Source organism: Dendrobates tinctorius, unplaced genomic scaffold (genome assembly GCF_039654945.1).
Source record: "Dendrobates tinctorius isolate UK_male_01 unplaced genomic scaffold, ASM3965494v1 ptg000254l, whole genome shotgun sequence".
In the NCBI taxonomy this organism is placed as follows: Eukaryota; Metazoa; Chordata; class Amphibia; order Anura; family Dendrobatidae; genus Dendrobates; species Dendrobates tinctorius.
The window spans coordinates 3,553,683-3,574,844 of NW_027361921.1; the positions used below are offsets into that span (position 1 = coordinate 3,553,683).

General features: G+C 40.6%; 1 protein-coding gene across 7 annotated transcripts in view; it reads left to right on the top strand.

Moving 5' to 3' along the window:
• Positions 1–21,162, top strand: part of PMS1 (PMS1 homolog 1, mismatch repair system component) — a 322,424-nt gene that overhangs the window by 289,803 nt on the left and 11,459 nt on the right. For 6 of the 7 annotated variants that reach the window (XM_073558100.1, XM_073558101.1, XM_073558102.1 and 3 more), the window contains one exon: positions 11,712–11,869. The exons of the other annotated variant lie outside the window; for it this stretch is intronic. In XM_073558100.1, the coding sequence (XP_073414201.1) occupies positions 11,712–11,869 (158 nt within the window). The remainder of the gene's footprint in view (positions 1–11,711; positions 11,870–21,162) is intronic. 7 annotated transcript variants of the gene reach the window in all.

Sequence of the window (21,162 nt, forward strand, 5' to 3'; positions counted from 1 at the left end):
CGCACTAACAGAGCTGACCTCCAACAATGCATCCTTCATTATCTTGTTGATCCAGCGCAAATATCCCCAGCATTGAGCTTTACCGTCTTCCTACAACATTCTCCGCATGCTGATCAGTGATTTTGTGTACATTCTGCCAGCTATGACAAGACATAAGATCAGCAGAGATCAGGACTGAGATAGAGGCCTTTGAACATGGCGGCATCAGTCTGTACCCAGAACAAAAATGAAAAAGTCTGCTTTAGCTGAGGTGGCCCAACTGCAGTGGTTTTCCCGTTCTTCATCTATCCTGTTGTTACCAGTACCTAATGATCCTGAAACTGCCTCTCTACTAGTTTCTGAGGACTTGGAATCAGAAACAACTAGTGACCTCTTATTTGAGAGCTGCTCCACTCAGGCTTTATCTGCTCAAATGGCTTTAACCATCTCAGCCACAAACATATCTCTTATACTGTATAAGAACTAATACTGAGAGATATTTTATCTGCAATTACTGTAAATAATGACCCAATCCACACTTAACTGTACATATAGTGCATGTGGGGAACTCGAAAGAGGACATGAGTCACTTCAGCCAAGACCTGTGCGGGGTCAATGACAGAGTCATAGAAATTGAAGGCAGAGTTGGTACAGTGCAGTTAATCTCCCCTATACACAGAGACTGTCCGCAATGGGAGCCTTTAATTCAACAAGACTGATGACCTGGAAAACGGGTTTAGCCAACAACACTTACACCTGATGGGTTTGGCCTCAAAGCCGAAGGGTTGCTTATTATGAATCCTGGCTTTTGGACAAGTTTGGCAAAAAAAAATTACTCTACTCTCTGTTATTGATAATCCCTTGCATAATCTTGCATAATCCCTTGTTCCCTAATACCACCAGGTGCCCCACTGAGGCTCATAACATTGGTAGAGGTGTAGAAGAGGTGGGCAAAATTTCTGAACATGAGAAATTGTACCCTACAAGTCTCCATTTATTTGTACTGTGCAAGATCCATATTTTTTGGTGCATATCAGTGGAATAATAATAATTTTATTTCTATAGCGCCAACATATTCTGCAGTACTTTACAGTTAAGTGGGGGCATGTATAGACAATAAAAACAATACAATGTAACACATTTCAACAGTTACAGGAGGAGTGAGGGCCCTGCTTGCATAAGGAAATAACCTATAGAAGTAGGGAACAGAGGAGAGTTAGGTTAGTGAGTTGAGGTGATAGGCTTGTCTAAACAGATGTGTTTTTAAAAAACTGTTAAAAACATGGGGGCTAGATATTAGTCGGATCGTTTGGGATAGTGCATTGCAGAACACTGGCGCATCGGTGAAGCGGCTGGACAGAAATGCAACCTTTTTTGCCGCATTCAGGACAGATTGGAGAGGAGAAAGTTTGGTTAGAGGGTGACTGATCAGTAAGGCTAGTTTCACACAAGCGTTCCTTGGAGCTGCATCGGGCTGCACACGGCCACCCCTAAGCTCCGCCCCCCCTGCCACGCCTCCTCCGATTAGCCCCCCTATGGGCGCATGGCGCTGCATGCGACCTGCGTACCCTATCTTTAGCATTGGGTACACAGGCCATGCGCAGGTATGCGTTTGCCGACGCATGCGTCCTTTTGACGGTGCGCCGACCTGCACCCTGTTGCATTTTGGTGTGCTCAGCGCACCGTCAAGAGGACGCATGCGCCGGCAAACGCATGCCTACGCACGGCCTGCGTACCCAATGCTAAAGATAGGGTACGCAGGTCGCATGCAGCATCATGCGCCCATAGGCGGAGCTAATCTGAGGAGGCGCAGCAGGGGGCGGAGCTTAGTGGCGGCCGTGCGCAGCCCGACGCAGCTCCAAGGAACGCTAGTGTGAATCTAGCCTAAAGAGTTTCAGTAGTCCATATGAGAATGAATAAGAGAAACAGTAAGTGTTTTTGCAGTTTCAAAAGTAAAAAAAAGGTCGGATTCTGGAGATGTTTTTAAGATACAAGCAACATGAGGTAGTGAGTGATTGGATATAGGGAATGAAGGAAAGCTCTGTGTCAAATATGAATTGAAATAAAATTGCAGACAGCATATTGTTGGTGGAGAATACAATGTATTTTAATTTTCTCTTAATGTTCCTTACAGGAAGGCTCATACTGTCGCTGGTTCATATGGTAGCTGGTTGCTCTCTTATTTTTTTTGGTACTTTATTTGTGAGAAGTGAGAGTTTACAAATGATTGATTGTGTTCCTCTTGGGTTCAGGGAATGCTGTATACTTGCCTTCATTGTCTCTTTCAGAAAGGAATGTCTCTTTTTGTTATAGTTACAGTTTCGATACCTGGTTTCATAATAAGGGAAACATTTTACCATTATGGGTTGTTTCATCTGTAACTAGAATTTTTTCTGTTATAACATTCTTACCCTCGTTAGTATGACACAGCATGTCATATCAACATGGTAGCTGGGAATGTCAATGGTATTGGTGAGGCAACCAAAAGATGCTCTGTCTAATACTAGCTCAACCAGTTCCAGCCAACTGTCAGTTATCTCTGAGACCCATATGGGCAGTGACACAATGACTGAGGTTGGGCTAGGATGGGACATATATATTAATCTGTATACACAACTCATGCAAGGGGTGTCAAACTTATGAATTCTTTGAAAACCAAATGGCCCTCTCTTCTGAGCCTCACAGTATGCCCAAACCACATTTAACATCACCATGTATGGAAGTGCTGTATATGGGAGAGCGCACTTAACAGGGTTCTAAGGGTCTAATCATTGATTATCTTTCTGCTGGATAGTTCTTTGATATGAGGATTGGTGGGGGACTCATACCAGCACACTCCCTTATCAGCTGAAAACTGCTCCAGTAGCGGGCGGATCTCAGCGACAAGGCAGAACACAGCAGTAGACGAGTTTTGTAATAGACGAGTAGAAGAGTAGTAGACGGGTACTGAGCTTGATCTCCCATTGAAGTGATTGTACTGCAATATTCATGTAGCGGCCACTAAGCAAGGTACAAGGTTACTGTATACAGCCCGTACATCGCTAAGGCCTCTCTCTCTCTCTCTCCAGAAGCACAAGGGATAAAGTTTACCTCAAGCTCCAGCTGCTGTGACAAATCCGTCAAAAGAACTGATCCATCACATCAGTTTTTCACAGTCTTCGCAGGATCCATTTTTTTCAAACTATGACGGATTGCGACTGATTTGAAAAAACTGATGTATTAAAGAGGCCTTATGCTATGTCTTGATTCCACCTATACTGCTGGAAACTGCCAGATATAGCTTTGTGCTTCCCTGGTTTCTGCTCCTGTGTTGCATTTGTACTTTCCTGTTTTGAACTCTGTTTATTGACGCTTTTCCTGCCTAACGATTTTGTACCTTTGTTACGTGTTACAGAACCACTCAGCACCCAGAATATGTTGTGCAGTTATATGTATGTATAATAGGTTCCATGTGAGATGCATGTCCCTAATGCATCAGTTCACAGGCTGCGCCCCTGGGCAGATGGGACACGATATTCTCCTTTTGTCCGCCCTCCCCCCACCTTTGTAATTCCCACAGTAAACATCGGCAGGCTCCGGCAACCTGCGGCTTTTGTAATGTATGTCTGGCCTGCCGCTTTTCTATTGGCTGGCCCTCTGTATCTGTGTGATATATTCTGTGTCCTGTGAGTAAAGTGTTGTCAAAATGGAAATACATGGAGAAGCAGTGATCTTTTATATGCGCCCATGTAACCAAGGAATTCCAGCCAGCGTCATTCATTCAGACTCCAGCCAACGCAGAGCGGACCTCCGAAAAAACGGGCTGGTACTGAAAGAGGTACCCCAGCTTGGTAGACCCTGTTACAACCTTTGCTGCTCTCTTGGTTCTGGCCCCACAACCTGACTATTTTTCTTGCCAGTTTGCACCACCAATCAGCAGCTGACTCTGTGGCCCTTGTGTAAGTCCATTTCATTGTATATAGGTTACAGGGTGAAGGCCATGGCAACAGCAGGGCTCTGATAAATGGAGAAGTTTGTGCCAAGCCTTTTTGTGGTAGCCATTTTGGAGCTGCCAGGCAACAACTGACAAAGCCTGCTTACAAGAGTGTTACCTTGTAGACAGTGTATATTTTGACAGATTGCAAGCTGATCGTAAAGTATGTATTTTGGTTTTACTTGAAGATGAGAGAGATTCCAAGACCCCTGTAGCAATAGGTGTATTACGCATACTATTTCAAGCATGGAAATTACTTGTTCCTTCTGTTACTGAATTAATTAAAAAAAATTAAATAAGACTTAAAACAGGAGGGAGTGTATCAAATGGAAATGCAGTGCATACATTTGAAGGAATTTTGGATGCATGGTTAACCCCTTCACGATCTTGCAATTTTCCATTTTTGCACATTTGTTTTTTGCTCCCCTTCTTCCCAGAGCTATAACTTTTTTATCTTTCCGTCAATGTAACCGTGGGAGGGCTGTTTTTTTGCGGGACGGGTTGTACTTTTGAATGACACCATTGATTTTATCATATCTTGTACTGGAAAACGGGGAAACATGAAATTGCAAAAAAAGTGCAGTTGTTTTTTGTTTTTTTTATTTACCATGTTCACTAAATGCTAAAACTGACCTGGCAATATGATTTTCTAGGTCAGTCGAGTACGCAGACACCAAACATGTATAGGTTCTTTTTTTATTTAGGTCATGAAAAAAAAAATCTGAAATTTGTTTAGAAAATGAATTTGCTTATGTCACTATTTTCTGAGACCCCTTGCATTTATACACTTTTTGAGGTCAGGGGGCCGGTTGAGGACTTATTTTTGTGCTCCAAGCTGACATTTTTATTGATACCAGTTTGGGATAGATACTATGTTTTGATCACCTGTTGTTGCATTTTATTGCAATGTTGTGACAGCCAAAGAGCATAATTAGTTTCGATTTTGTAACAGACGCGGCGCTGCCCGCCGCCGTCCCACTGGCATCGGGTCCCCCTGCGGCAGTCACTTACCTGGCTGGTTGTGCGCTCCCTCCTGCTCCCGCGCGCCTTCTCCTCCTGTCTCTCGGACATCTCCCCGCCCCCCCATGCGCACTAGGGTGCGGGCGCGCGCCCGTTGGGTTGTTTAACCCTGCGGTTGGCAGTGGCCGATTAGCGGTCAGCCAATCGCCTGCCAGCAGAGGAATTTATCAGGCGTCTCCCATAAGGGGAAGAGGCCTGGTTATTGTGTGAGTCCTTTGCACTAATTTGGCCACCTATAGTTACTCTATAGTTCTCCATCTGTCCTGTGGTTGTCCCTTGTCCCAGCCTTGCTGTCTCTGCCACTGCTTTTTCCCCTGTCTCTGCCTGTCCTCGATCCTGCCTGGTCCGTGTTCCGTAGCCTTCGCTTCCCTGTTCTCCGCTCCCGTTCCGCCCTCTACTGTCTGGCCGTTCCCTGTCCTGTTCCCCTTCCTGCTGTCTGTCTATCGTCCTCGTTGCCTCTGGTACTACTGCTCTGTATCTCTCCTCGCCCTCTCCATACGGAGCCCTGTACCTTAGTTCCGGTGCAGCCTCTCAGTCCTGCCTGTGGCCACTTTGGCCTTCGAGCCGCCCCTCTTAGTTCTAGCTGTCGCTGTGTCTGATCCCCCGCGGGCCTGCCCCTAACGGTCTCTGTATAGGGGTCGGTTCCACCTGGTGCGCTCGACCAGGGGGCCTCAGTTCTGCGACCCAGAGGGTCCACTCTCAGACGCTGCCAAAACCCCTGAAGCGTCACAGATTTTTTTCCTTGATTACTGATCTGATTAATTTACTTTATATTTTGATCAGCTGTTTCTGAACACAGCGATACTAAAGTGTATTTTTATTTTATTTTCAATGGGGCAAAAGTAAGGTGATTTAAGTGTTTGTGTTTTTGTTTATTTTTTAAATATTTTTAAAAACGTTTTTCTTTACTTTTTACTGACTTCAATAGTCCTCTTAAGAGACTTGAAGCTGCGATTATCTTATCACCTGTGCTTACCCATAGCAGGGCTTTAGCCTGTGTATGTGTAGCAGAAATCACGATCTCTTGTGAGCGATTCACAATCACAGGGACAGGGGCCTTCTGCAGACACCCGGCGGTGAAGAAGTCAAATCATTGGTGCCCCACAATGATGTGACACGGTGGCGATGGGTGGGTCTTGTGATGCACTTCTGGCAACCCAGTGTTAAATGTCACTGTCAGTGATTTACAGCAGCATTGAATCTCTAGCTCCTGCGGGCGGATCTCGGATGCCCCTAGGTTTAGGGATAGGGAAGAAGCCCCTTGCCGCTGGATATCCTGCAACAGTTCCAGGACATTAAAACTGGCCCAAACCATTTTTTGACCCATAACTGATCCAGTGACGGCTCTGGCAGGGAAACTGCAGCAACTCAGCCTGGAGGTGGCATACATATGCACTGTTGTTTTGCAGCACCCAAACATGTCTGGTTTAGGGACCAAGACTGTCAGGCAACCCCTTGTGAAACCCAAGATGGCTTTGCCTGGCAGGTTCTCTGGGGGGTGAGACAAGTTTGTTGTTTTCAGGGAGGCCTGTAAACTGACGAAGAAGGTCCGTGCACCTTTGAAATGTGTTGGTTGGCCCCTCTCAGCCTCCTTTCCCCAGCTCTCAGCCCTCTGCTCTAGGTGACGTCACCCAGACCACGCCCCCCCACACTCTGGCATTGCCAGTGGTGTCTCCTGGCCGGCGCACGCCGTGTGCTTCTATCTTCAGGTGAGGGTTCAGGCGGGCTCTTATCCAGGGGGGGACGCTCCCCGGGCCCCACTCTCCCTCCACATTGATTGCACTTCAGGATAGCAATTGCCGCTGTGACTTCACACTACGATCTGTGAATTAGTTGGTTCACGTCTCCCTGCTCCAGCTTAGAGGATCCCCCTGCCACAGGTGGTCTCTGGGGAGTGCCTGGATCTTTTATCATTCCTCTGCCTACACAAGAGCAACTTCCATATTGGATCACATACTTACCCTAAGGTAGGAAATCTTTTTATTTCACCCAGCCGCATGATTTACTTTTATGACTAATTCATTTAATTGTTTCTTTTGATAATTTTATTGGGCATTCTGGAATTTATTGCAGCAACTTTAGCGGGGTGCTTTTTTGTCATTTTGGTTTATGTTAACTGTTCCTTTGCCAGTCGCTAGCACAGAGGCTGACTAAGCACCTGCAGCTCTAGTTCACACCAGAGGTAGCGCCAGTGTATACATTCTGTTTTGTTTTTAATGTATAGAGTGTATTTCTGAATCATTTAGTGTTAGCATCATTGGAGAAAACTGTGCTTTTCTTTCAAAAATAAGGAAATTTCTAAGTGACCCTAAACTTTTGAACTGTACTGTAGGTCTGAGTCTACTGCCATACAGTTGAGTAGGTTGACTCGTTCTATTGGTCCAGCTGTAGTTCAGCACAAAGGGGGAGTGTTTTTTTGTGGTGGAAAGGGCAATTTTGTGGGTGCTTGTCCTTCTTTATCACACCATAAACAGCCGCTGGAAAACTAAGGAGCCTGTGTTGTGGGAAGGTTGGCAACCTGGGTGTACTAATTTCCTCTGTGGGTAGGTCACTTTTTTTTTTTACCGGTTGAGATCTACAGTTGTGGCCAAAAGTATTGACACCCCTGCAATTCTGTCAGATAATACTCAGTTTCTTCCTGAAAATGATTGCAAACACAAATTCTTTGGTATTATTATCTTCATTTAATTTGTCTTAAATGAAAAAGCACAAAAAGAATTGTCCTAAAGCCAAATTGGATATAATTCCACACCAAACATAAAAAAGAGGGTGGACAAAAGTATTGGCACTGTTCGAAAAATTGTGATGCTTCTCTAATTTGTGTAATTAACAGCAGCTGTAACTTACCTGTAGCACCTAACAGGTGTTGGCAATAACTAAATCACACTTGCAGCCAGTTGACATGGATTAAAGTTGACTCAACCTCTGTCCTGTGTCCTTGTGTGTACCACATTGAGCATGGAAAAAAGAAAGAAGACCAAAGAACTGTCTGAGGATTTGAGAAACCAAATTGTGAGGAAGCATGAGCAATCTCAAGGCTACAAGTCCATCTCCAAAGACCTGAATGTTCCTGTGTCTATCGTGCGCAGTGTCATCAAGAAGTTTAAAGCCCATGGCACTGTGGCTAACTTCCCTAGATGTGGACGGAAAAGAAAAATTGACAAGAGATTTCAACGCAAGATTGTGCGGATGTTGGATAAAGAACCTCGACTAGCATCCAAATAAGTTCAAGCTGCCCTGCAGTCCGAGGGTACAACAGTGTCATCCCGTACTATCCATCGGCGTCTGAATGAAAAGGGACTATATGGTAGGAGACCCAGGAAGACCCCATTTCTTACCCCGAGACACAAAACAGCCAGGCTGCTGCCTCTGGCACTGGACTGCTTGACTGTGTACATGGCATTATGAAGTCTGAAGACTACCAACAAATTTTGCAGCATAATGTAGGGCGCAGTGTGAGAAAGCTGGGTCTCCCTCAGAGGTCATGGGTCTTCCAGCAAGACAATGACCCAAAACACACTTCAAAAAGCACTAGAAAATGGTTTGAGAGAAAGCACTGGAGACTTCTAAGGTGGCCAGCAATGAGTCCAGACCTGAATCCCATAGAACACCTGTGGAGAGGTCTAAAAATGGCAGTTTGGAGAAGGCACCCTTCAAATATCAGGGACCTGGAGCAGTTTGCCAAAGAAGAATGGTCTAAAATTCCAGCAGAGCATTGTAAGAAACTCATTGATGGTTACCGGAAGTGGTTGGTCGCAGTTATTTTGGCTAAAGGTTGTGCAACCAAGTATTAGGCTGAGGGTGCCAATACTTTTGTCTGGCCCATTTTTGGAGTTTTGTGTCATATGATCAGTCTCTTTTGTGTTTTTTCATTTAAGACATTAAATGAAGATAATAATACCAAAGAATTTGTATTTGCAATCATTTTCAGGAAGAAATTGGAATTGCAGGGGTGTCAATACTTTTGGCCACAACTGTATCTGGGCAAAAATAAAGTGGTTATTTTAGCCTATCTGGACAGTGGGCCAGGGTTTAGTTTGATCAACACTAGATTCATCCAGGTCCAGGGCCTCAAACCACATAAACTGCCTAGACTAATAGCCATAATCGCCATGAACTCTACACCCTTGAGCCAGGGGTATTTTACGCCGGTCATTCAAGTGTTACATGTACAGGTAAGACCCACGCATTCATAATTTATTGACTGTTATGTGCTAAAGGGTTTGCCCTCATCTGTGGTTCTTAGACTACTTTGGCCTATGCTGCACAATCCTGTCGTAGACTGGCAGACTCGGGAGGTGGTAAAGTGGAGCGAGTATTATCAAGAAGATTGTTTGGGCATCCAGCTAGCCAGGGTGGGTACCCAATTTCTGTCTGAATATCTATCTGACTTCGGGGATGTGTCTTCAAAACAGGTATCAAAATCTTCTTCCCCATCGTTCTTAAGATTGTACTTTTAATCTTTATTCTGCCATGACACTATGTATCATGGCAGAATAAAGTTTTTTTTCTATTTTTTCACCTGGATGGGATGCTTTTCTACTTCATTTATTTGGAGTGCTTTGTGTCCAATTGGGTCTATGGACATTGAATGTGCATCCTGATGTTTGTCTGATGTGCTGTCGGCTGTCTTTCTCTGTGGACTGCACTGTTAATCTTGTCTCTGGGACTCAGCGGCCAAAGAGCAGATTATCTAATATCTCTTTTCCAGAGAGGCAGGCCATGATGGCCTATATCGCTGAAAGTCTGGCAAAGGGCCATATCAGACCTTCTAAATCTCCCATTGCAACAAGGTTTTCTTCATCAAGAAAAAAAACGGGGTTACGCCCTTGCCTAGAATTTCACAAACTTAATTGTATCTCCATCTGGTATCCATATCTCTCCCTCTTATCCCTGACCTCTTCAAAGTAGTTCGTAGGAGCAAAGTGGTTTTCTAAACTGGGTCTCGGGAGCATATTATCTCATTCAAATTAAGGATGGGGATGAGTGGAAGATAGCTTTACATACACCTGATGGACACAATGAAAACCTTGTGATGCAATTTGTGTTGACTAATTCTTCCGCCATTTTTCTTCACTTTGTTAATGAAATCTTTCTTCACCTGGCAGATAGATTTGTTTTGATCGATCTTGATGACATATTGATTTATTCGCTTGAACGTGAGTAACATCAGGTACATGTCAAGCAGGTCTTACCGATACTCAGAGACAATAAATTGTCAAACCAGAGAAATGTAAGTCCTTGGTTCAGGAGATCCCTTTTTTGGCTTATTTCTTTTCATCCACCGGCTTTCGCTTGGATCCGATGAAAGTCCAGTCTATACTGGATTGGGATTGTCCGGAGGACTTAAAGGACTTAATGGCATCAGATTTTTGTGTTTCTCCAACTACTACCATAACTTCATCAAAAACTTTTCGGTAGTGGTCAAACCTCTGACGGATATGACCAGGAAAGGGATAGACTTTTCCAAATGGTTCTGTTCGGCCAGGGAGGCATTTGATATCTTGAAAAATCTTGAGATTTATAATGGGGGTTTTGTATCTGTTAATCAGGAGGATTAGTTTATTTACTTGCCTCTAGCTGAATTTGCGGTGAATAACTGTTGTTATAAGTCTTCTGGTAAGTCCCTGTTCTTCGGGGCATACGGGTTTCATCCTTCATTTGGCTTGTTTTGAAAGAATCGTTCTTCAGGAATGCCTGAAGAGCAACAGTTTTCATCATCTATTACATCTGTGTGGCAAGGGGTTCTGAATAATTTGAAGAAAATGAGGTCCAAATAAAAATGTGTGGCTAATCTGAGACATTTGGTGGCTCCAGACCTGTGTATTGGTGATTTTGTGTGGTTGTCCTTCTTGGAAATTTGATCCCAGGTTCATTGGTCCTTATAAGATTGTGGCTGTCTTCAATCCTGTAAGCATTCTGCCTTACGTTGCCACCAACTTTAAGGATTCATAATGTGATTCACTGATCTCTACTTATAAAATACATTGCGTCCTCAGAACCATCACCACCACCTCCATCCCCGTTCAATATTGATGGGAATTTTAAGTTTTATATTGCTAAGATGATTGATTTTCGCTTGATTCGTCAGTCTCTTCAGTATCTGGTTACACTGGAAGAGTTACCGTCCTGAAGAGAGAATGTGGGTACCAACATCTGATCTTCATGCGGTCAGGATGATCTGGTCTTTTTACTTGGCGCACCAATAGACAAAGCCCTAAGGTTCTGGAGGTCCCTCTTAGAAAAGGGTGTACTGTCATGGGGTTTACTATGACAGATGATAGAGAGGCCAGCATACTGCAGTGTCTGATTTCATGTCCCTAGCTTTAGGTATAGGGAAGGAGCCCCTAGTCTCGGGATTTTGTGCAACAGTGCTGTGAAACATATATTGTACTTTAACTTTAGATTGTACGAATCCTTTATAATTTGTACATTTGACTTACCTGAAATGTGGAATATTACCAAGAACAATAACACTTCTTGATTTTTCAAATCAGGTTAATGATACTGAGCTGCAATAAACCCATAAGCAATAGTGGTGCTGGTTTTGGAAAAAAAGAATACTTATCTAATGCAGGACAAGACCTGTTATATTACTGGTTTCCAAAAGTTCTTTTTGTTTCACCAGTACCCCTCATATTTGAGTACCTAACTCTTTTATACCTTACAACTTTTAAACAATGACAGGAGAGGCCCATGAAATCATCTAAAGTGAAGTTTGCTCTTCATTTGCTTTTAGGCTCATCAAACATTGTCGACCATGTTGAGATTGAAGGCATGACTGATAGTTTACCTTTTTATGGAATATCTGATCTGAAAGAAGTTTTAAGCTCTGTGATGAATGGAAAAACAAATTTATGTGATACTCGACCCCTGAAAGTTTTGAACTATTTAGAGGTGAGTACACTTCCAAAAAAAATAATTTGAAGGGAGGAATTTTTTTATTATCATTAATATTATTATTATTACTACTATTATTAGAGCATCGTATGAACGCACACCCCTGTGGTTGGATATGGTACAAGTTTTTTCATTTTAACAGTGTTAGAAAACTTTCATCAATTGGTTCCAAAAAGCACAACCCTAACCCCAGAACTTTTTTTTTTTGCTGTTTAATATGTGATGGAAGAAGTTTTGCAGGGTCGTCATGTATTTCAATGTTTTACATCTCTTAAAAATCACCACCTTTCCATTCATACCATATTATTATTTTTTGAATGGTGGTGTGGGGGTCCGACACCCTGCCCCCCCAACGGTTAGCTTTAATTGCACTTATGACTGTCTGAAACACTTTGAATTGAGTTGCAAAGCTCAGCTCTATTCATTGTGTTCAGCCCCTGCTACCTGGTACTGCCGAACAGCACAAGTTTCTTAACCCTGCTGTTATGTTCGGTCAAAAACGACCGATTTTGAACTTTAATATTTTTTAAAATATTCAAGATGCGGTTCTGAAACTTGTGGTTGATTGACTTTTCCTCATCTGAGGGGTTCTTACTATGGGTATGGGTCCTTTTTTTTTTTTTTTTTTTTACTTCTTGCGCCACAATTTTTTATACACTTGTACTGCTTGGTCAAACATGACTGATAGCCTTTTATAGTCATCTCCAGCCATTTTATGAGTAAAATAAAGGGGCTGTAATCTCATTTTGGACTATATATTACATCTACTACTATTTATCAATTTATTTAGGTCCTTTTGGTCCATGCAGATTTACACATACATACATTTTCTCATTACAATACTGATGATGGATTACCTTCCAGTATAGTCTTGTGCCAAATGTTTTTACCCTGCTGTTCATGTAAAATAGTTCAATTCAGTTCTCAACATTTCATATTGTAAATGAACATATTCTCTTTTTTTTTTACTTGTGTTCCCTGATCTAATTTCTGTGAAATGCTGACCTGAAAGAGTACTAATAAATTCTGTCTGAAAAGTGTGTTTGCTTTACTATGAGCTCTTATCCTAAAGGGTGGGGGTGTTTTATTTTATCTTATCAGTAGACAATTGCCATAGTAGTCTATCCAGTTTCATTCTCAGTCCAGCTGGAGAGAGCAGCCTAAAACGGAAACGATGCGACTTCTGTCCAACATCAAGCAATCACAAATCAAATGTGATATGTTACAGATGTGAAAAATATTTATGCAAAAGACATGTCAAATATACCTGTGACAATTGCAAAGAGTAAATTTTGCACCGTGTGACTTATTTATCATTTTACATATAAAAAAAAAACTGAACTGTTAATTTTGTTTTTTTTTGTTGGAAAATATAATTACATTTAGTTTATTGTTATTAGTTATAGTTTACAGTTGGATAAATAATTATTTTTGTATATGCAATATGCATAAATATTCCAATAAAGCCATGTTAAATGTTTTGACACAAAAAAAATAAAAAGTAAGTTTTTCTTTCCATTTTTCATTTGTTTATAAACAACCAGGTTCACATATAATATAATACTGCAAAAATTATTCAATTAAAAGTAACACATTAAAGAGACTTTGTGTTGGAACTTTGTGGGTCACAGCCTCCTCAATGCATAAGTGTGCTAACGCTGCACTACAGGGCACAATAATTTTATTGGAGGATCTCTAATAATGAGACTGTTCAATATTTATACACTATGAACTTTACTGCATGGTTCTTCTCAAACCTTCTATAACAGACAACACTTTTAGAATTCTATAGGTGATTGGTTGTTTGTGCACATAGCGACAGGTAGGAGCCTGTTGTGGTGTACCATGTCACTTGGCACATATGTCCCTTATATATATGAAACAAGAGGGGATTATAGGGAGAGAAATGGGAAGCGCAGGCTTCTAAGTGTAGTAGTTAGTTTCCAAAAGTGTATACTCAGTGTGAATCCACTCACCTTTTTGGTGTTTTGAGATACTGCGTGTTCTGCCCTCTGAATATAGGGCAAATAGGTTTGTATTATGTGCTGGTTTAGTTAGCACCATCTATTAGTGGCTGAATTTATAGCTGTGTCTCAAATAGCTTTGCAGCCTGTGCCTTTAACAGAGTGATGCATGCTGGGATTGAAGAAATGTATTCTGGGATGAGTGAGATGCCATTTATTTTCTTCTGTGTATATCATAGGACGCACTTTGATTACTTGTCCTCCTGTAACTCCTCTACTTGAGTTCGTTATCCTGGTAAAGTATATCTGTTTTACTGCATGTTCTATACTCTTCACCAATAAACAAGTTAGACTACAGAGGACAGTCTGCTTATATTGGAAGTTAGAAGGTGGTTTATGCTGTATGCTAGAGTGCATAACCGTGTCAACATGTATGAAGGCAGAACACTGCGTATAGATCCAATGCATTCCTCTTTCCATTCAATTTGCTGCAGAAATCCGGGGACTAATGAGAGCACCGAACAGTGCTTTCATATGAGATAACACTTGGTAAATATTTTTCCCAGCAATATGCTCTCCTGAACTAAGTGTTTGGATTTGAAGATGATTTTTATTTAAAACTAAAACACAACCAGTTTCGACTTCTTGAAGTCTTCCTCAGGTATAATGTCATGCATATAAACAAATCTATGTGAGCACATTTTATTACAGATATCCCTGCATGTCATTTTGGGTGGGGTCTGAAATCTGTTTTTCAGACACACCCAGATACTCAGATATGCAGGATTTTGCACTCTGAGGAATGTAACAAAACCCATATACGAAATGAATTTTATGCAAAAAATTTTAAAATGTTTCACGAAAAAAATTCTACGCAAAATGTTTTTTTACAAAAAAAATTTTCACCAAAAAAAATTATACACACAAATGTTTCACACTAAAATTTTTTTCCTTTTCTAAAAACTAACTTTAGACGTACACGCGCTTTACTCCAATATTGATCATATACTGGGAATCAATACAGTTTCATATTATTTGAATGGAATAGTTGATATGCCAGAAGGTCAGAGACAATTTTTAATAATGGGTCTAAAATTCATATTGGAACATAACCTTTTCACTTTCCAGGGGCAATTGTGTATACAGCGGTTTGGCACCGCGATGGGGACTCAGGTAGCTCCAAGCTTTGCTAATCTTTTCATGGGGTGGTTCGAGTCCTCATCACTCTTGTTTCAGCCCCCTTTTACTGCAACAACATATTACAGTATATTATCATCACTTTATTGATGATTTAATTGTATTCTGGAAAGGCACTGAACTTGAAGCTCAAGAATTCATTGTGGCATTAAACAGGAATGACTGGGGTATTACTTTTTCCGCAGAGGTCAATAAAGAAAAAATAAATTTTCTTGATCTAGAAATATCCCATAAAAATAAAAAAAATTAGTACCAAAATGTATTTTAAGAAAACTGATACCAATAGTTTCTTTGATTATCGGAGCGCACACCATCAAAAAAGGAAGCAAAACATTCCTTATAGCCAATTCTGTCAAACTAGGAGAACTACAAATAAGGAAGATTATGTTGAACAATCGAAAATTCTTATCGATAGGTTTACAGATAAGAAATATCCAAAACGATTAATTATGGCATCATACAAAGCCAATCTAGAAAGAACTCATCAGGAGTGTTTATCTAGGGAGAATAATAAAAATATGGAAGTGGAAAAGGGGATTACTAAGGAAGGAGGAGAAAAACCTGAGCAGATAATTAATAAAAACAAAAATACGAATAAGGAAAGATAAAAAGATGGGTGGCAGTATAATTTTATTACCGCATTTAATCGTAGTAATACTGAGATAAGAAACATCTATTATATAAAGCTTAAGTGTATGTATGTATGTGTGTGTGTATGTGGCATCCGCACCGTCACAGCTACAGCCATAAAATTTGGCACAGTCACACGTCTGGACCCAGAGAGTGTCCTAGGCTATGTTGTGAGGAGAAATTTTAACCCCATACGTTCCAATTCACCAAACAATTTTGCCCCTATCTACATACTGGGGAAAAAGTGTGTATCAAACCCCGCCCCTCATTATGATGTCATAATGGTTGCCATGGCGATGCTGATGTCATCATATGTTGCAAGCCCCGCCACTCATTATGATGTCATAATGGTTGACTATGGGATGGAGGATGTGTGATGGGTATATGGGCACTGGACTATGGGATGGAGGATATGTATGACGGGTATATGGGCACGGGACTATGGGATGGAGGATGTGTGATGGGTATATGGGCACTGGACTATGGGATGGAGAATATGTATGATGGGTATATGGGCACGGGACTATGGGATGACGGATATGTATGATGGGTATATGGGCATTGCCCTATGGGATGGAGGATGTGTGATGGGTATATGGGCATGGGACTATGGGATGGAGGATGTGTGATGGGTATATGGACACTCGACTATGGGATGGAGGATATGTATGATTGGTATATGGGCACGGGCCTATGGGATCGTGGATATGTATGATGGGCATATGGGCACGGGATTATGGGATGGAGGTTAATTATAATTTGCTATAACTAACCACAGTTAGTTACTATGCCCGGGCAGCGACGGGCTCTTCAGCTAGTTTTAAATAAATACACTTGTTGAAAAAGGATACATTTTTGAAAAAACTTTTACCAGCTAGACCCAATATTACCTTTCATAGGGGCCAAACAGTGAAGGGTAAAATTGCCTCTAGTAATCTTATAATGACCAAAGATGGGGAACGGGAATGTATTAAGAAAAAAGAAATAATTTGGATAAGTTTAACAGATGCCTTCAATCAGGGTATCTATTGATGTGGTTCCCAAAAATGTTCTACCTGCAAAATCATCAACCATATGACACAATACACTACATCATACAGTACGAGTGAAACCATAGCGATCACACAAAAATTAACGTCTGATAGTGATTTTGTGATATATGTTATTACCTGTGCCTGTGGTCTGCAATACGTAGGTTGGACCATTCAGTCCTTATGATCCCGTATGAATGGCCACAGACACAATACCAAAAATGGCTTTTTAAAACAGAGCTTATCCCGGCACTTATGTTTGAAGCATAATAAAACATTCCATATGCCCGTGACCCCGCTGGAGCAAATACCTGTTAATTGTACTAATAGGGTACAAAGGTTAAACTGGAAAGAATAATATTGAATCTGCCGTCTGGGTACATTATACCCAGATGGATTAAATGATGTTATAGAGGTATATGATATATAAAATAAATAAATCGACAGGTACAAAATTGTATCCTTTTTTTACGTACTGTATATGAATGAAGTATAGAAAAATTCCATTTGGAATTTGGAAGTAGTTACAAAATGAAAAAAGGAGAAGTTTCAAATTTTGTTATAATGTATGTGTTTGCAGGATTTTATATTTTTGTATGAAATCACACTTTAGTATGTTTAATAACATTTTAAAAGAAATTTTACATATAGTGTAGTTATATTTATAGTGTTTTTAAAAAGAAAAACATTTTAGTGTGAAACATTTGTGTGTGTAAAAAAATAAAAATTTTGTGAAGTTTTTTTGGTAAAAAAAAACTTATTTTTTTTTTTTACCAACAATTTGTTTTTTTGTGAAACACTTAAAAAATTTTTGCATAAAATTCATTTGGTATATGGGTTTTGTTAGATTCATCAAAGTGCAAAATCCTGCATATCTGAGTATCTGGGTGTGTCTGAAAAACAGATCTTTCAGTCCCCACAAAAAAATGACATGCAGGGATATCTGCTATAAAATATGTTCAGATAGATTTGTTTATATGCATGACATTATACCTGAGGAAGACTCCCAAGAAATCAAAACCAGTTGTGTTTTAGTTTTAAATAAAAATCATCTTCAAATCCAAACATTGAGTTCCATCTTCATCCTTCAGGAGCACATATTGCTGGGAAAAATATGTCCCTTATATAGGGATTGATGTAGCCAAACAAATTTTGTACAGTTTCTTTGAAAGATAAACCTGTTATTCTAGCCCTGTTGGTGTTATTTTTTCTTTGGAACAAACTCAGGTTTGCCATATAGTTGAATACTATTATGAGTTCTCCACTGTGTGGTGAGTGGCAGCTCAGCCGTCCAATCTGGAGCAGTTGCATGTTGAGCTGTCAGTGGGAGTGAGTTACAGCCTAGTTGCTCAATTTGGGCTCAGGTATCCTGGGTTTCCTGTAGGTATCTCCTGTTTGGACTGATTCCCATGCTATTTTGCTGGTTGTCTGTCTCTAATCTCTGCTAATTGTAGCTCTGCTCAAGTGCTATGTATCTGCTCTGTGCTTTAAGTTATAGTATTCTGATCTTTATTCCCCAGCCTTGGATTTGCCTTTGACCATTCGTTTGCGTAGCCCTTTTGTTTTGATCTGCTACCTTCTTTGAATTTTGACCCTGGACTGTGACCTGACTATGCCTTTGCTTCACCGCTCTGTTTATGATGTACCCTCCAGGCTTTTGACCTCAGACTTGTTGACTTCCCCACCTCATAGCTAGTCCATCAGTAGTGACTAGCGTCAAAGAAACAAATTCTTTCATATTTTCAACATTTTTTCCAATGAATTTACTGTTAGAGATTTTCCATATTACTTTAATGTCCTTATTTCTACATCATGTTCCAAATTATTATGCAAATTGGTTTTAAGTGTCATAGTGTTTTTTTTTCAATGAAATCCATTGATGGTATTGTGTCTCAGGGCTCTTTGGATCACTGAAATCAATCTCAGATACCTGTGATAATTAGTTTGCCATGTGAGCCCAATAAAAGGAAAACTGGATGTTCCACACTATTAAGCAGGCCAGAGTTTTCAAGTAACATGGGAAAGAAAAAGGATCTCTCTGCTGAAAAGCATCAAATAGTTCAATGCCTTAGTCAAGGGATGAAAACATTAGATATTTTCCAAAAACCTAAGCGTGATCATCGTAATGTTAAGAGATTTGTGGCTGATTCTGAGCATAGATGTGTAGGGAAACAGCTTGTAGGGCCCTTTTAAGGTTCCTGAACGTGTGAAAATGACCTCTGCAAAGTATATAGAGTTTCTGACTGACAACTTTCTTCCATGGTATAAAAAGCAGAAACGGACAATGCACCATCTCATGCTGCAAAGAATACCTCTGAGTCATTGGCTGCTATGGGCATAAAAGGAGATAAACTCATGGTGTGGCCACCATCTTCCCCTGACCTCAACCCTGTAGAGAACCTTTGGAGTACCATCAAGCAAAAACAGCAGCTCTGGGAGGCTATTCTTACTTCATGCAAAGAAATACAAGCAAAAACTCTCCAAAAACTCACAAGTTCAATGGATACAAGAATTGTGAAGGTGATATCAAAGAATGGCTCCTATGTTAACATGTAACTTGGCCTGTTAGGATGTTTTGGAGTTAAATAGCTTTTTTGTTCAGTGAATGTGACCTCCTAATGCTGCAAATTCCACAAATGAGCTTTTTCAGTTCTTTAAAACATATCAAATGTTTAGAAATTCAACTGTTCCTAATAATTTGGAACAGTGCATTTTGTGTTTTTATTCATTTTGGATATTATACTATTATCATTGGGAGGTTTCTTCAATAAAATTCGATGTGTACTCTAAAGGGTGATGACTTTTATTAGACTGACTCATTTGCACTGACCTCTTAGGAAAATCAGAGAAAAATATAATTTGCATAATAATTTGTAACATGGTGTATTGCTACCCATGGATATTTAAAAGAGAAGTCTAGGAAAATAGCTTAAGGTGTTTATGACATACATTTTGGAGCTTCTTAAAAATCACCTCCTGGAGATACCATACAGGAACCCATGCAAATTGTTTGGAAGCTATTGTCATCGACCGAAAGATCCCACCACCTTATTGAAGGATCACCATTGAATGTCCTAAACACAAGGACAAACAGTGAAAATTCTGGTACAGTGAGAAAAATTAGGGATTGCCTTGGGCTTAACCTTATCCTCCAATACAGAAAAGCTAGTTGTGCAGATGTCCATTATCTTTATTTCCTTTGAGTTTGTGGTGTAATCTTTTATTTATTTCTGAGCAGTAGAGAACTATATTGACCTCGTGACAAGTGTAGTTGGAAAAATTAAAACTTACTTTATTTAATCTAAATAATAAAATGTCATGAGGCAGTGAAAATGTCGTTGATGCATTTCGAACATACAGTGATCTTAGTTTTAACACACGAGCTAAAAAAAACCTTCCTTTTAACATTACAAACCATGCCCATGAGAATGGCATCATTTCAGGTAAATGCAAAAGATGGAGATACAAGTTTATCACCACTTATAAAATGTGGTCAAAATGCTGCCCATTGTGTTGGTTTGTCAATGCAACCCTGTTCTCCCACTCTTGACACACTGATAGCAACACCGCAGAAGAAATGCTAGCACAGGCTTCCAGTATCCGTTGTTTGAGATGCTGCACATCTCGTATCTTCACAGCATAGACAATTGCCTTCTGATGACCCCAAAGATAAAAGTCTAAGGGGGTCAGATTGGGAGACTTTGGTGGCCATTTAACTGGCCCTTGATGACCAATCCACTCTCCAGGAAACTGTTCATGTAGGAATGCTCAGACCTGATGCCCATAGTTGATGGTATGGTGTGGTATACGGGGTACAAAGATAGTGGGGCCATTCTTCATCAATGGAACCCTCAATGCCACTGGATATCTGAAATTGCTAAATGATGATGTGTTGCCCTCTTTATGCACTGAAGATGGCATGTTCCCTGAGTTTTTCCAGCAAGATTGTGCACCACCACATTATGGGTGTCAGGCCCGAGCATTCCTACAAGGAATCTGACCCCCTTAGGCTAGCATTTCTTCTGCGGTATTTCAGTGTGTCAAGAGTGGGATAAGAAGGTTGCATTGCAATCTAACGCAATGGGCAGCACTTTGAAGACATTTTATAAGTGGTCATAAACTTGTAAATAACTCATGAAAGAGTAAAGTAATGTTAAAACCAAGTACACCATTGTTTTTCTTGTGAAATTCTCAATAAGTTTGATGTGTTACATGACCCTCTTCCCATTGGAAAACATAAAGTTGAATCCAAAATGGCTTACTTCAAAATGACCGCCATGGTCACTACCCATCTTGAAAATGTTTCCCTCTCCCATATACTAATGTGCCACAAACAGGAAGTTGATATCACCAACCATTCCCATGTTATTTAGGTGTATCCATATAAATTTCCCACCCTGTATACACAACGCGTTTTGGCTGTTTGCAGCCTTCTTCAGGTGTATGGAAAAAATTACTTTGTTTCTAC